The following is a 14,933-nucleotide window of genomic DNA, read 5'->3' as shown; positions in this document are numbered from 1 at the left end:
GGGGTGTTCAGCCTGGAGAAGAGGAGGCTCAGGGGAGACCTTCTCACCCTCTACAACTCCCTGACAGGAGGTTGGAGTCAGGTGGGGGTTGGTCTTTTCTCCCAGGCAACCAGCAGCAGGACAAGAGGGCACAGACTCAAGCTCTGCCAGGGGAGGGTTAGGTTGGATATTAGGAAGATATTTTTTTACAGAGAGAGTGACCAGACACTGGAATGTGCTGCCCAGGGAGGTGGTGGATTCACCATCCCTGGAGGTTTTCAAGCTGAGACTGGATGTGGCACTTGGTGCCATGGACTAGTGACCAGAGTAGGGTTGGACTTGATGATCTTGGAAGTCTCTTCTAACCTGGTTGATTCTATGATTCTATTCATGCCACCATGTATGTGTATATACTATCATGTATATTGAGATACCATCACATGTGTTGATATTTCATCATATATATTACTATACCATCACACTATTGATATCATGTCTAAGAAGCCCAACCTGATTCCTCTAGATGTATCCAGTTTCCTATGTCAGATAGTATAGGCTGTTCCTCCTCTGCACAGAGGTTTAACATCTGTCATTCCTTTAAAGGCTGAATAGATATTACAGCATTATGGGTTTCTAATAGATTAAGAAGGTACCACATGTCAGGCATTACCCTGCTTTGCATTTTGATATGTGGCAAGCAGGGACTAATCCTGCATCTTCTCAGAGCAAAGATACCACGGGGATAATTTTGGGTTTGTTTTTTTTTTGCTATGAGAATGAAATTGTGCTAAAAGGAGTTTGTTTCAATACTGAGGGGCGTTAAATCTCATTTAATTAATTCTCATTATTAATGATACGTTATGATTATTCCATTTTGTTAATTAAATCTCAGTGAAAGGGGAGATTAAAACAGGGGTTCTACAGCAGGTAGCGAAGCCTTGAAGTCAACGCAGACTTTGAAGGTGGAGGTATTGTTGTGAGCTGTGAACACCGTGTTTGGGGGTGTGAAATTCCATCAGAGAAAGCGAAAATAACTCTGGCTTTCCATTCCCTTCTTCAAAGCCCTGCGAAGGGAAGTTGGGCAGAAGCTGGGACAGGAAATTGAAATCTGAATACTATTTTAAACTGATGGGGTTAAAGGCCTCTCTTTTACACTCGCACACTTGTTCTTTTATTTGATACTTGAACTCTGAAAATTTTCTGTGACTTTCTAGGGAGAAGGAGGAGCAGCTGAGGCGGGTGACGGAGGTACAGAGGCTGCAGGCCCAGCAGGCAGGCGCTGCCCTGGAGGAGTTTAAGCGGCAGGTGGAGCTGAACTCAGAGAAAGACTCTGCTGAAATGAAACAGCGGGTGAGGAGGTCACAATGCCAGCCTTTCTGAAACTCTGGCACAGTGGGATAGCGAATTCTGATCTTATAATACCAGAAACATGCTCCACTTGAGAGTGCTACATCAAAATCTTTCACAATGTAGTGTCTTTGCTGGCAAGTCAGAAAGGGATGGTGGCAGTTGTTTCATCTTTCTAACAAAGCCCAGAATTGTCATTGTTATAAAGATATCTGCAGTTATGATACTGATTAGGGATTTTGCAGGAGTGAGAGTATAAAGTGTTAGTTTATACACCCTGTGGAACAACGTTTGTCGTTTTCCACTTAAATGTGTCTCTTCCTACTCTTTTCCGGACGACTCTGTCTTCCGTTAATGAGCTCCTGTAATCAGTTTGAGCCCAAACAGGGGCAGAGCCATTGTGGCTGCTCCAGTCATGTGCAGGGGATGGAAAAAAATCCACTTTTCTATCCCTGAAAATCAGGGCTTGATGTGATTTATGTAAAAGAAAGATTTTAGTGGCTTCAATTTCTTATGGAGCAAACAGTATTTAAACTGCTTTTCCTGGGACTTTGTAAGTGCAGCCCAAGGAGTGAAATAATGAATAAGCAACAGGTGATTAAAAAAGGAGGGGAGAGAAGGGATATTTCCTTCACTCCCTCACGTGGTTGGAGATCTGCAGATTTAACTCCAGGCTGTAATTCTGCCTGTCCATATACTCTGTGTTCCAAAGTCACTGTTGTAAGCAAACCTCACTGTGCCAGGAAGATTCTCCAGTCTGGTACTGGAATGGATTGCTGAGGATACTGCCTTAGAATTGAGGCAATTGTGTTTTTATTGTTCCCTTTTTTTTTTCCTGAAAATCTTCAGTGCTGATACTTTTAAGACCCATGCAGACAGCAAATAACACTAAAAATAAATTTAATAAATCATGAGCAAACTTACAAAAGCAAGAAATGTAAAGCAAACCAGACCACAAATCCTACCATTTTAATCTGACATTTTCTGTACCATGTGTGTCTCCTGCAACTTCTTGATGACTTAAAGTAATATCCTATTTCTGCTCCAAAAGGGATGTAGTCTAATTCTAGAAAGACTAATAATAGTTTCATTCACTCTAAAAAACCTTCAGCAAAGAAAACCAAACCAAAGAAAGCACAAAAGAATTTGCAAGACTTAATCAATTGTCATTTTAAAATGACAGTAAATTTCTCCTAGGATATTGCTGTGTTACAGGAAATTTGGAAGCGAATTTGGCTGTACTCCATGAATCAGCTGTAGGTTTACCCTGTGCATGCTAAAATCTAGAAAAAGTAAATGATATTGTATGATTAAGTAGTGCTGATCTACAGGAACCATGGTCGAAGGAAATACTTCAAGGGAGCACTAGTGGAGTTGTCTTCATAGCTTTGGCCTTTCTCATTCTTCTGCACACACATTCTCTTCAGATAAATCACCTGATACATTGGAGCACACTGGAAAATTCTACGTTTTGTGGTTAGGTGGGATGTGTTACTTATGAAACAACAATGGCAGTAGCTATAGCAACACTGTTCTGTAACTGCATTGGAACTACTGAGCTTCCCAAACCGTTTCTGGTGCGTGATAGAGTTAATTATGGAGATGAGTGGGATGGGGTTTGGCATTTTCAGTTGTTGTAATCAATATTTGATTCATTAGTTTGGGCCTATGATATTTTTCTGCCATCTGCTTCCTATTTCGTTAGGCATGTGCTTATTAGGAGTCACCTGGTGCCCACTGATGGGTGAGAGGCACATTTTTACTGCAAGAGCTGCAAAAAGAGAAACAATACATAGACTTGCTCATGGTACTTTAGATCTGGGGATTTCTGAGTTTGGCAAATAATGATCAAGAGCCTTTATTGCACTTGTAGAAAATATATGAATGTGATCTAACGAGTAAACCACAAAGGCAGTGGATTTGAAGCATCTTTACATATGTTTTTACTATTTCACGTTTTAGAATGTTTTCATTATCACAAAAAAAACCAAACCCCAAAAAATTACCTTTAATACAGTAACAAGATCTTTCCTTTTTCTGGGTTTTATTAACCTGAGTAAAATAGGGCCATGGATGTGTAATTTGGGCAAGTTTGGAGTTGTAAGAAATCACTCATAAAATATTCATTCAAATCCCTTTTCTTAATGGCAGGTAGTAGCAGTGAGGTTCAGGAGCTGCTTCCTTTCTATTCTATTTTTCTACTTTCTATCTGGCCAACTGCTCCTAGTCCCGTACCTTCCTCTCGTGCTCAAGTACTTTTCAATAAAATGCTTTTCCCACTCTGAGTATTGCCTTTTCTCCTCTTTCCTGGCTTGGGAGTGATGTCCAGGCCAATTGGCACAGACATCTGTTGAAGGCTGAGCACTCCCTTAGGCCAAGCAGGATTTTGGCTTGTGGTGCAGGAATTCTTGTGTTTCTGCTTTTTGCACAGCAGATGGGTTTGTGGCAGCACTGATTCCCTGGACTGCTGCACCTCTTCTCTGCTTTTTGGGGAGACCTTTTCAGGGAGAGTTTATTCTCTGCTTGGGACCTAGATCTAAATGTGGTTGAAGTCTATGCACTGCAGCACAGTCCTGTGTATCTGTACATTCCCCTAGAAACATGCCTGATGTAGGGCTAACACTTGTGCTTTTGATACAAAAGCCTTTGTTAATTGAGTTGTGAAATTGCCTCCTTGATGCTGTGCTGGAATCTGTGGGGCTCATTATTCACAGCTGATGACTATCTTCAGAGAACTTTACTTGCAGCCAAATAAGTCTCTTTTAAGTTATTTTCTGATTTAATGTAAACTTAAAGTGTGTAGTTTATGCACTGAACTCGCCCATGATTTCCCTTGGATTTCCACAGGCTGTGTGTTTTTGAATAAAATATATTTGAGTCTTAAATATGTCTAGAAAAAATATTCACTTAGTTTTGATGGTCCATTCACCACGGTGGAGTGAAAAGCTGAGCCAGTACTTGGTGATCAGGGAATGGTATGACATAGGTGATCACTGCAGCCTAGTAATTCTCTAACAACTGAATATTCATTTTCACTATACACAAATGTTGTTATCATTCTCAACTAGTGATATTCACCTCTTTGATGGTTTGCAAGCAACTGTAGAAACGTCAGAACATTTCAAGCTATGCTTTTTTTAAAAAAAAATAAAAATTAAATATTCCCTTTGTTTTCCCATGTAGATGGCAGAGGTTGAAGCAGATCTAAGCAGATCAAAATCGCTCCGGGAAAAGCAAGCCCAGGAATTCTCCAGGCAGATGGAAGAGCTCAAGCAAAGATATGAACAACAGGTCAGTTGCTTTGCTCCTACAGGCAGAGGGGAGGAGGAACACCACTCCTGCAGCTGTACATCAGCTCCTGTGGCAGGGTTAGTCCTCTTCTCACTGACCGTTGCTGTCCTGTCAATAGGGACATGGTTTATAGGTGTCCAGACTTTGTGTGATGGAGAGGGAAGAGCCTACATAGAAAATATTTTTGTTTCCTCTTTGCAATTCTTTGTACCTCCGACTCTTTCAAATACTTTCCCAGGCTTACAGGTGTCAACACCTGTTTTCTTAATCACCAGATGAAATTATTTCATGCATTATCTGTTTGTCTTTTTGTCAAGGAGCAGTGGTTTTTTCTTTTCATCGTTTCAACCTGGGGAGTGTTCAGATGAATGCTTGTTTTGGCCCACTGGTAGTGGTTTTCTTCATTGTAATGTAATTTCAGGGTTGGGAAATGTTCAGGAAACATTTGGGTGGGGACAAGAAAGTTGAGTTCAGTAGTGTTGTGAAGGGTAAAGGGGAAAACCAGAACTAGAGGTAGACAAATTATTGCCTTGTATAGGCTGAAGAACTGTGCAGCTGCATCAGCCCATCAGACCCTGCAGTAAGATCATAAAGCTAAAGTGGCCTCTGTTGATAACACTTGCTAAAGGACTGGAAGGTTTTTTTGAGTACTTGATAGGAATTATGTGATTAATCCATGAGTTCCCTCTTCTCAATGTCTTTGTGTGGATATAAGTTTGCATTTCCACCAGGGAAATGCAGTTTCCTTTCTGTTTATCCTTTGTGCTGTAAGAGGATGAGACACAGCAATTGGCTTTGGTGTGAGACCTGCTCTGGTCCATCTGGAAGGGACTTTTTCAGGGAATTAAGGAACAAGATCACTTTGGTAGGTGTCGAGAGAGACCTTTGCTGTGCTTGGGAGGAACAATAGTGTGTTTTGTGTGTGGCTCTCTGAAGAGAAGGAGGTTTGTTGGATCAGATCAAAGTATTTTCCCTGTCCTCACGCTGAATTGTGAGTGTCACCAATTGCATTGCCATGTCACACAGGTGAGAAGTTGTCTCTGGAATGCTGAGGTACATCTCATAGGTGTTTAACTTAACTGGGTGGTGTTAGCTGTGGTTCCTGTCCTGAAGGGTTCAGGAGCAGTTGGGGTTGCAGAGGATTTGTGGAGTTTTCATTCAATCTAATTTTCACATCATTTTAGTGGTGTGGTTGGCTCACTTCTTTCTTTACAGTTCTCTTAATTTGTGGTACATCTTCAAAGTCCAAAGTAGGCATTTAGTCAAAGATTTTCTTCCCAGGTTTAGGAACATGATTTATAGAGATAACACCTGAGACTCTGCAGATTAGTATTTATGACATTCCTGTTCCTGCCTACAAATGGTCATTTTTTTCTTTCACTATCCATGGTAAGATCTACCAAGACAGATAAAATTTTCTGCCAGATACTCAGCTGACTTTGCACACTACAAATAATGTCTCATATTGCCATGGTTTGGTTTGATGTGTGTTCTTGTATCCTCTTTCCTGTTATATTCAGACCTTCTGGAGACTGGATCAAAAATCCCACAGACCAAGAAATTAACATGAGAGTTAAAATTCAGACCTTCTGGAGACTGGATCAAAAACCCCACAGACCAGGAAATTAACGTGAGAGTTAAAACGTTTTAGGTGACTCTTTTTGCCTTGCTATTCTGTAACATTGTTGATATTGTGGTAAACATCAGTATAAGCACTTTCCAGTAAGATGTCTACAACTTCCATTTGATTTTATTTGGGATAGCTGCTGTTACTGTCAGAAAGAACAGCTAGGCTTTATGAAACATCTCTGGAACCCAAGGAAAGGGTTTCAGCACTAAACAGCTAAACAATGAGAGCCTCAGAAGAATTTTCACTGGAATCCTGTTTATGCCCTTTTAAAAAATTTATTTCTCTTTGTACTTCATTTGGAATGTTCTTTGAAAACTTGTGAGCTTGAAAAGTATGTGACCCTTCCTGCAGATTGCAGTGGGTTATCAGTGGAAATAACATCCTTTCTTGTATGGTCCTTTCTGCAGTACAAAGCCCCTTCAACCCCACCACGGAGCAGGATGAGCTCAGTTCTTCCACTCTTAAAATTTCCTTTCAGTAGTTCCAACTTCTGTTTCTCTGTGTTACTCTCTATTTCTGCTTCAGAGCTTCTAAACCATTTTAAAAGCACATTTTTCCTTGCCTTGTTTTGCAGCATATTTCTTTGGTTGTTACTTGGGGAGGAATAGAGTGATTGAAACCATTTAAATAGAGCAATAAATCAGAATTTGGTGATACATTTCAGCAGAGCTCTAACAGACTACCAGTTGGAAACAGACTCAACCCAAACCCCAGATACTTTAGCTACCTGAGAAATGGAGTAATTGCTTTGAGATGTTCTGCCTCAAGTGTCTGAATCTAATTGTCAAATGGAATTTACACACAAAGGGAAGGAAAATTGACCTTCAGCTGTGTGTTGGGTGGGTTGGCACGGGGAGTGCAGAGGTAGTGCTGGCAGCACACAGGACAATTCAGTTGCCCATAAATTTAATCAAATTGGTAATGAAGAACCAAATTAACTGATGTCTTGTCCAGTTCTCTGATCTGAGAAACGTTTTGGAAGTGCAGAGGTTTGAGAGCTGTGGTTTCACCTCTCTGCTTTGTATCAGTGGTTCCTTGTGCTTCACAGGACTCTCCCTGAATGTTGATTTCCAAGAGATTACTGGTGTGAACGTGGACTCTTGGTTGTGAGGCTGAAAGATTGCTCTGCCCAGAGATTAGACATACTAATAGGTTAGATATTCATGTTTAGCTGATGTTTATAACAACAAATAACCTGATATATATTGATATTTATTTTTATTTTTGCATGAAAAAGAATTAGGACTAAACCACACAAAACCACGGCAGTTATTATTCTTTGAACTTTTCAGATGCCTTGCAATCCATTAATAAAGCAAAGAAGAACTTTTGCATCTTGCAGCATTTGGTTTCAGCTGTCACGTGTCACTCCTGGTTCCAACTTCATCTGACTCAGTGCCACTTGCTTTTGAAGTATCCACTGAGAACACTCTTAGAGAGAAACTGGTGGCTTTTTTTTTTTTCTCTTTAAATATACTTTAGCTCAACTTTGTTCTCCTTGCAGCTGTTAGATTTGAAAGTATATTTTGAAGAAAAAAAATAACTCCAGCAGCACCACAGTTCCTATCTGCTGGGAGCAGCTGCTTTCGGCACTTCAAAGCCAGTGGACACCACAGTGGAGGCCTCAGCCTTTCCTGCCTTTGAAATGGTTGCAGTATCTATACTCAGGCTTTATGGCACTGTCAGCACAGGAAAAAAGGTTGTTTGGTTTTTTGCACCCCCTCCCTTTTTGCTTTTTGTCATTTTTCCCCCTTACTTTCTAATTACATCCTCAGTTTAGCTCAAAATACCTGACAAACGTTTCTGCTGAAATCATTTTCCACAAGCCCAAATGCTTGAAGGAGCACGTGCCCAAGCTTTTCAGTAGTGGATTTTAGTCAAATTTGACAGAAAAGTGAAGGAATTTGCTTTTTTCCCCATATCCATATCAGTTGGACACTTTCTGAGAGCACAGCAAAGTGAGTGGTGATTCCACAGCAGAGTCCCCATGGTAGGACAGCACCTCATGGTTTCCCAGCAGAGTCAATTCATACTCACCTTTGTTTCAAGCAGATTTTCCTAAGTTATCACGAATGGAACACTCTCAGTGAACTTTTGGAGATCTTAATATTTAAATGGCATTAGCCATTTTTTTAAAAAAAAGGCCAACCAATTATGATCACTGTTACACCCATTTTTTTTGCTATAAATAGTTGCTGAAATGCTGTGGCTGAGTGAATGTGAAATTACTGAGATGCAAGATTAGCAAGAGAGCCAAAGTCTAGGAAATTGTGTTTTCCTACCAGGGAGAGAACACACTCTGAAACAGCTGATGAATTACTGTGATAGCAGGATGGTGTTGCCTGTTGAGTTATGGCCATACTTTCTGACATTAGATGCCAACCTCAATGTACAAATAAGCCTTTTGGTTTGGTTCATCTTTAACTGTGTGTCTTCCACTTAAAAAGAATTGTTCATGGTTCCATAGGGAAGTGGAAAGCTGTTACGTGAGAGCTGAAGGTTCTCCCTGTATCTCAGGAAATCCTTTCATGTGATATGTATTGTTGAGTTCTGACTTCTGTGAAACTTGAGAAGAAATAATTAGAGTTGTCATCTTGTCTATTTAGCCACATAGGAAAGAAAGAGGACACCTTCAGAAATATTGGGTACTTAACAGAGTCACTTTGAAATCATGCTAAAGATGAGTAAATGGTCTTTGTCATCTTGAACTGACTCCAGCATCACACTTCAGCCTTCAGAGGCATTAGCTGGACACACGAGTAGAGATAACAAGCTTAAGCTTAACCTTCAGCTCTCTGTCCCTGTATCTTTGCTCTGTTAAGAGTTGCTGCCACTGCACTTCGATTCCAGCTTTCCTTCTGGCCTCATTCTTCCTTTTCTGTTTCTACTCTTTGTCCAATCTGTTACCCACTTGAGTGAAAAAAGCACTTGCAAAAACCTTCTTGAAATCTGCTGTTCCTCAAATGGACCAACATTCCAGGCGTTTCCTAGCTGTGCTTGAACCAGTTCAGTTATATGCAGAGATTCATAATCCATTTTTAGTGCTGGTCTAGTTACAAGGACACAGTCTTTGTGCAAAGCTTTGTTCCCCTCCTCTTTGTCTGTAGTCTCAGATAATTGAAATACAATCTGTTCTTGCAAGGAGGCCAAATGAGCACGTTACTAGAAGCTCTAAATTTTTCATGTCATCAGCAACAAGCTGCATAAATTTCATTTAATAAATTAATCTAGGATGCATAAATGTTTCCTTTGAACCATACTAACACACAGACAAATGCCATTTGTGCAGAATATCTGAGGAATAATTTCTTCAATCAACATCAACTTTTTGCTTTATAGCTAAAACTCACAAATGGGAAAAGGAGATGAGTTTAACCTCCAAGTGAAGAGTGGGTGGAAATCTTCTCATGGTACCACGGCTGTTTACAGAATTGTTAACCAGACAGATGGGTATTTACACTGTCTCCTTCAGGCATCTAACGTGTGTGATTCAGAGTTAAAAGCCTGAGCTCCCTGTATAGTCAACAGAAACAACTTTGAGGGGAGGAGGTAGAGGGAGACGATTCCGGGAAGATGAATCGGTGCCTGCAGTAAATAGCGAGTCAGGCAGTGAACGTCTCTGAAGTTGGTTCTCAGTGTTCACAGAAGGTCCTTGGATAAACTCTGAATCCCTAAACAAAGACTATGTACAGTAAATCTGTAGCAGAGCCTGCTGCAAAAAGGCATTTGCAGTGAGTCAATGTCTAGTCTGAAAGAAATAACTTTGTCTGCAGACCACGATGGCTTTGTTGGCATGGGTGGGCTGGGGAGGGAGGAACCTCCTCATGCTCATTGCAGTGCCAGGTGGGAGTGAATCACAGGGATGCAACTCGATTTCCATTACCTTGTGGGCTTACAAGAAGGATGGAGATGGACTTTACACAAGGGCATGAAGTGATTGGACAAGGAGGAATGGCTTTAAGCTGAAGGAGAGTAGGTTTAGGTTAGGTAGATGGAAGAAATTCTTCCCTGTGAGGTGCTGAGGCACTGGCACAGGTTGCCCAGTGAAGTTGTGGACTCTCCATCCCTGCAAGTGTTCCAGGCCAGATTGGATGGGGCTTGGAGCAACCTGGGCTGGTGGAAGGTGTCCCTGCCCATGGCAGGGAGGTGGAACTAAATGCCCTTTAAAGGTTCCTTCCAACCCAAACCATTCTGGGATTCTATGATTTCAAACCAAACTTACTCATGCCAGAAAGATTGGCAAGATAAGAGGACTGAGGTGAGGTTTGTGTTGCCCATACTTCAAAAGTATTAGCATTCTGAGAGGCCTTTGTAGGTAAAAATGTACAGATTAGGTATATAATTTTACATACACAGCTTGACCACTCAGGTGCATTGGTGTAGGAGGGAGGATAAATCAAACTGCAACTTGTTTCTTCTAGAGAATTTCTTGCAGTTCTTAGTTTGCAGTTGGAATAGAATGATTACTGGTTGATGAAAAGGAGTAACAGGAAACACAGTTGTGGCAGTTAAATTATTGCAGCCTGCAATGAAATAGAAAGTCAAATGCGTTTGCTCTGCGTGTGCATTACCACGTGGAATGGCAACGATGCGTTTGCTCTGCGTGTGCATTACCATGTGTAATGGCAACATGTGGTCCTGCACAGGTAGATTTTTCACTGTCCCATTTGCCCAAGCTCAGCTCATTGCAGCCTTTATATCTTGGGAGTACTTTGTCTTCCAAATTAGAGAAAATTCTTAAAAAAACCAGTGTACATTTAAAATCCATTGAATTTTCCTGCCGCAAAGGTGTTTTGGGAGAAAGGTCCTGCTTTTCTCCCTTCCCTTGCCATGAAGATTCCTCTTTTCTGCCCAGAGTTATGCTAAGCCAGGGCCCAGCACACTTCATCCTCACTCTTCCAGCCTGCTGGATCAGATTACTTTCAGCAGCAATATTTGTGGAGATGGTAATCCCCATATCCTCACGAAACACACAGGTTTTTTACAGGCTTAGGAGACTGAAAACTCTTGATTTTACTGGGGTTGCTATCTGGGAAGAGATTGTGGTTGTACTCTGAGCTGGGCAGAGGGTGAGGCTGGTTCTGAGCACAGTGTAATGATGAAAACACCTGATTTACAAACACTCCTAGCTGCTTCTAAGGTAGAAATACTGAAAACCAGACAAGCAGCAGAGTGAGCTTAGCTCAGCTCTTTGCCACGACACGTGTAACGTGCTGGTGGCTTCTCCAACCCTCAGAAGTTCAGTCCTGCCCAAACAGCTCTTTATAAAATCATCCTGCCATGCAAACCCATATTTTATATAGGTGTTACTTAAAATATTTCTGGAATTGCAGACATAAATTTGCATGAATTTTCATACTTTGGTGTCAAATATTTATTGTAGCAGTTAGATTTTTCAAAGAGGTAGTGAGCTGACTAATTTCCTTTCCCTCCTTTGGGGACTCTCAAAAGAATTTCAAAGCTGTGCTTGTTCTTGAGAACAAGTCGAAATTGTTCTAAAATTGAAAAGCCTAAACTTAGCATGTGATGTAAAAGCGAAAACGGAGTAGTAGAAGGTCTTGTCTATATTAGGGACTTTGGAAAGGTATTTGCTGACGTTGATTCTGTTACAAGTGTTTGGCTTCTGAAAATGCCTCCTGCAATCACTGGGCTGATCTTTGTTCTTCAGATGTGCTAACTGCAGCAGATTTCACTTTGGCTCTTTAGTAGGTGGTTTCTTTCAGCAGGTTGTCCTAAAGCATCTTCCCACTCCTTTATCCACCAGTGGGACTGTCAGTGTCCCAGGATGAACCAAATTTGTTTGGCACCTTGTGTGTATTTATGTGAGGGAACAGCAAAAAGACTCTCACAGTTCTTGGGTTCATCTTTTTTAGCTTTTTGTTACGAATTTTTTTTTGCCTTTTTAAGATTCTGTTCTCTGCAAGAGTAAGGAAATACTGTTGATTTTCAGTGAAAAGCTAAATTTAAAATAAATAGTGTGATTCTGGTGATGATTTAGTAAAAAAGCTGTTAGCTTGAATGTGGCTCTATCATACTGGGGTGGAAAGAATTAAATAATTAAGACTTCACATAAGATCATAAATTTCAAACACTTGTGTTACTCAGTGACAACAGCATTCCCTGATAAGAACAGCTCGGTTGGGTCAGACAGAGAGTCCTGCTTGGTTTTGTGTCCAGGCCGTGGCTGGAGACAGGGACAGATGCACAGAGAAGGGAATAAGAGATTTTCATCTTTGGGAGGACAAGATGAGGAAACATCTAAGGCACAATGAATGCGAAGTGATTATGGTAATGGGGCACACACCATTATTTAATGAATGTTTCTTTTCAGCTTCGCCCCTAATTCCCTTTGTGAATATCGTGTTGCTTGTCTGGCTGAAATGTATAGCACCTAGCACTGCCTGTCTGCTGGACACTCAGACCCTGGCTTTGAGCAGACATTGAGTGTGATCTGATGGAGGTGCTCAGCATCTGGGGTAGGTGCAGAAAGATCTCAACACGATACAGTTTTTAAAGGTGGTGGGTTTGTTATATCATTCATAAAGGCTCCCTCGACCTCAAAGAGGAGACAGAATCTGTCTGGTTTATGAAGAATTAATGTAGTTTTCATGCAGCTTCATGGCATGAAGAAGTCCTGTTGTTGGTAGGAAAACAGTGTGGATTTTTTTTCCCTTTTGTTGGTATGCATTAATTTTTTTTTTCTTTTTAAAAAAAGCCCAAACAACACTGCAAGAATGAGAGAGGGAGGAGTGGAAGAGAAACTGTAGTGCTTGGCAGCAGTTCTGAGGAGAGCAGGAGCTTTAGGGAGTGCTCACCAGCTCAGTCAAATGGCTGCTCAGTCACTTCATGTTGTTTGTACAGGAAAACAGGTTTTGTTGGTTGTGAATGTGGAGTACTTGTTAATATTCATCAGGAAAGATGTGTTTGGAGGTCTTTGAGGGATGAAAATGCTGTGGTCTCCATCCTTTCTCTCCACCTCTGCTCCCTGCCAGAAACCTCTAAAAAAATCAAAACAAAACCATCATGGGGAATAATTTGCTTGAAGTGGGAAGTGGTTTTTTCCTTCAACAAATTTGCCTTTTGTAAAACACCTCCCATCAGTGCCACCCTTTCTTCTCCCGTGAAGCAGCTGGAGGACATCTCTCCTGCACACAGAAGGACCAGTCCCTTTGGCTCATTCCACCTCTTGAACTCAAACACGTTGTGTCTCCAACAGAAATGCTGCAAGTGAAGAGACTGCTAATTAAACTGATTGCTCTGATTGGTGTGGTACACGTGTAAGGATCCTACCCCTGCCCTCTCTGGGTCACATTCCCTGCCTGCTGCCCTGTCTTGTGGTAAAAAAGTGAAAGCCTAAATGATTGAAGTTCCCCATGACAAACTGCCTTAGCTCAGACCTACATGGCACAACCAGCTGAAAAACAGGGAATTCAGAGAAGAAAATGTGTGAAGAAAAGGCCTCTCCTGTTGACGTGATTTCTTTTTAATCAAGGCTGAGCTACGGAAAAACACCAAACATTTTTTCTTGCAAATCAGGTGAAGATTTTACAGTTATCTTAGGGAGCAACATTTCCTTCTCTTAGGCACATGAAGGACACCACTAGCATCTGAAAGAAACCAGTCTTGTATGGAAGCCTTGGGCAAAAATGTGCCATGAAGAGCTTGGTGTGAGGGTCACAGGCCCAGCATGGACAGTGTGTCCCTCCTGGGGGGCTAAGCCCTGTGGGGGCTTCAGACACCTCCTAACGAGCTCTTTGGTGTTATTAAACAACGTAGATCCATTAAACCCTGGAGTAACTGTGGAATATTTTATCTGTCCTCCTCGCTCTCTTTCCGGAAGATGCTCCTGGCCCCGGCACGGATGACATATTTTCCTTTTAAACTTGGAATATGCTGATGCTTACCTTGAAAAAATGTTTTTGGGTTTTTTTTGGGAAAACTTCTTTTGACTCCACTTCCGATTTTCCTCGCGGAAACCAGTTGTAGAGCCCATATCATCCCAGAATTGCATGCTACAGCTTTAAGATAAGGTGCCGCGCGCTCGCAGCGGCTCCTCCCGTTCGCTCTATTCTCCTTTTCTCTTTTTTTTAAAATACCCCCCCCAATTTCAGGTTAGGGATTTTTTTTTTTATTTCTTTTTTTTTTTTTTTGCCTTCCCCATACTTCCACTCCCCCCCCTCCCCTTTTCCTTCTCCGAAATCCACCAAAACTGAAGAAAAATCCAAGTGACTGTTCTTAGCAGCTGTGTGGCCTGGAGTTCAGTGGGGAAGCGGCTTCCTGCCGTCCCTATTCATCACCTGCTTCAAAGGGGCCTGGCGCTCCAGTGTGCAGGCCAGGTAGGGTGCCATTGTGCGCAGGCGGGAGGATTAGTATCAAAGCTGCGGCGACCAGGCCCTTGGTCTCGCGCTGCCATTCAGGCTAGCAGGGAGAGGCTAAGAGTGGCCAAGGTCACAGCATCCAGTGTGGTGCGGACTGGGAACGGCTCCCGAGAATAGAGGGCTTCTTATGAAATCATGGTGCAAGCTTGCGGCACAGCAGGTGCCCTTCTGGAACACATACATCTGTTTATGTTGGGATAGCGTAGCCGACAACGGGATAATAGAGCTTTGTTGTGTTGTTTTATCATTTTCTTGCTTTTTTTTTGCTTTTTTTTTTTTTTTTTTGGGGTTGGGGGGGGGGTTAAAAA

General features: G+C 41.7%; 1 protein-coding gene across 1 annotated transcript in view; it reads left to right on the top strand.

The window, feature by feature from the left end:
• LOC103808684 (centrosomal protein of 112 kDa-like) overlaps positions 1-14,933 on the top strand; it is a gene marked incomplete at both ends in the record, with an annotated part of 83,818 nt that overhangs the window by 26,293 nt on the left and 42,592 nt on the right. The window contains 2 exons of the mRNA XM_009081487.1: positions 1,194-1,329; positions 4,510-4,617. Of these exons, the coding sequence (XP_009079735.1) occupies positions 1,194-1,329; positions 4,510-4,617 (244 nt within the window). The remainder of the gene's footprint in view (positions 1-1,193; positions 1,330-4,509; positions 4,618-14,933) is intronic.

The sequence above is a fragment of the Acanthisitta chloris genome, unplaced genomic scaffold (genome assembly GCF_000695815.1).
Source record: "Acanthisitta chloris isolate BGI_N310 unplaced genomic scaffold, ASM69581v1 scaffold3439, whole genome shotgun sequence".
Classification (NCBI taxonomy): Eukaryota; Metazoa; Chordata; class Aves; order Passeriformes; family Acanthisittidae; genus Acanthisitta; species Acanthisitta chloris.
Note: the sequence above shows the minus strand (reverse complement) of the source record. Positions and strands in the feature narration are given on the sequence as shown.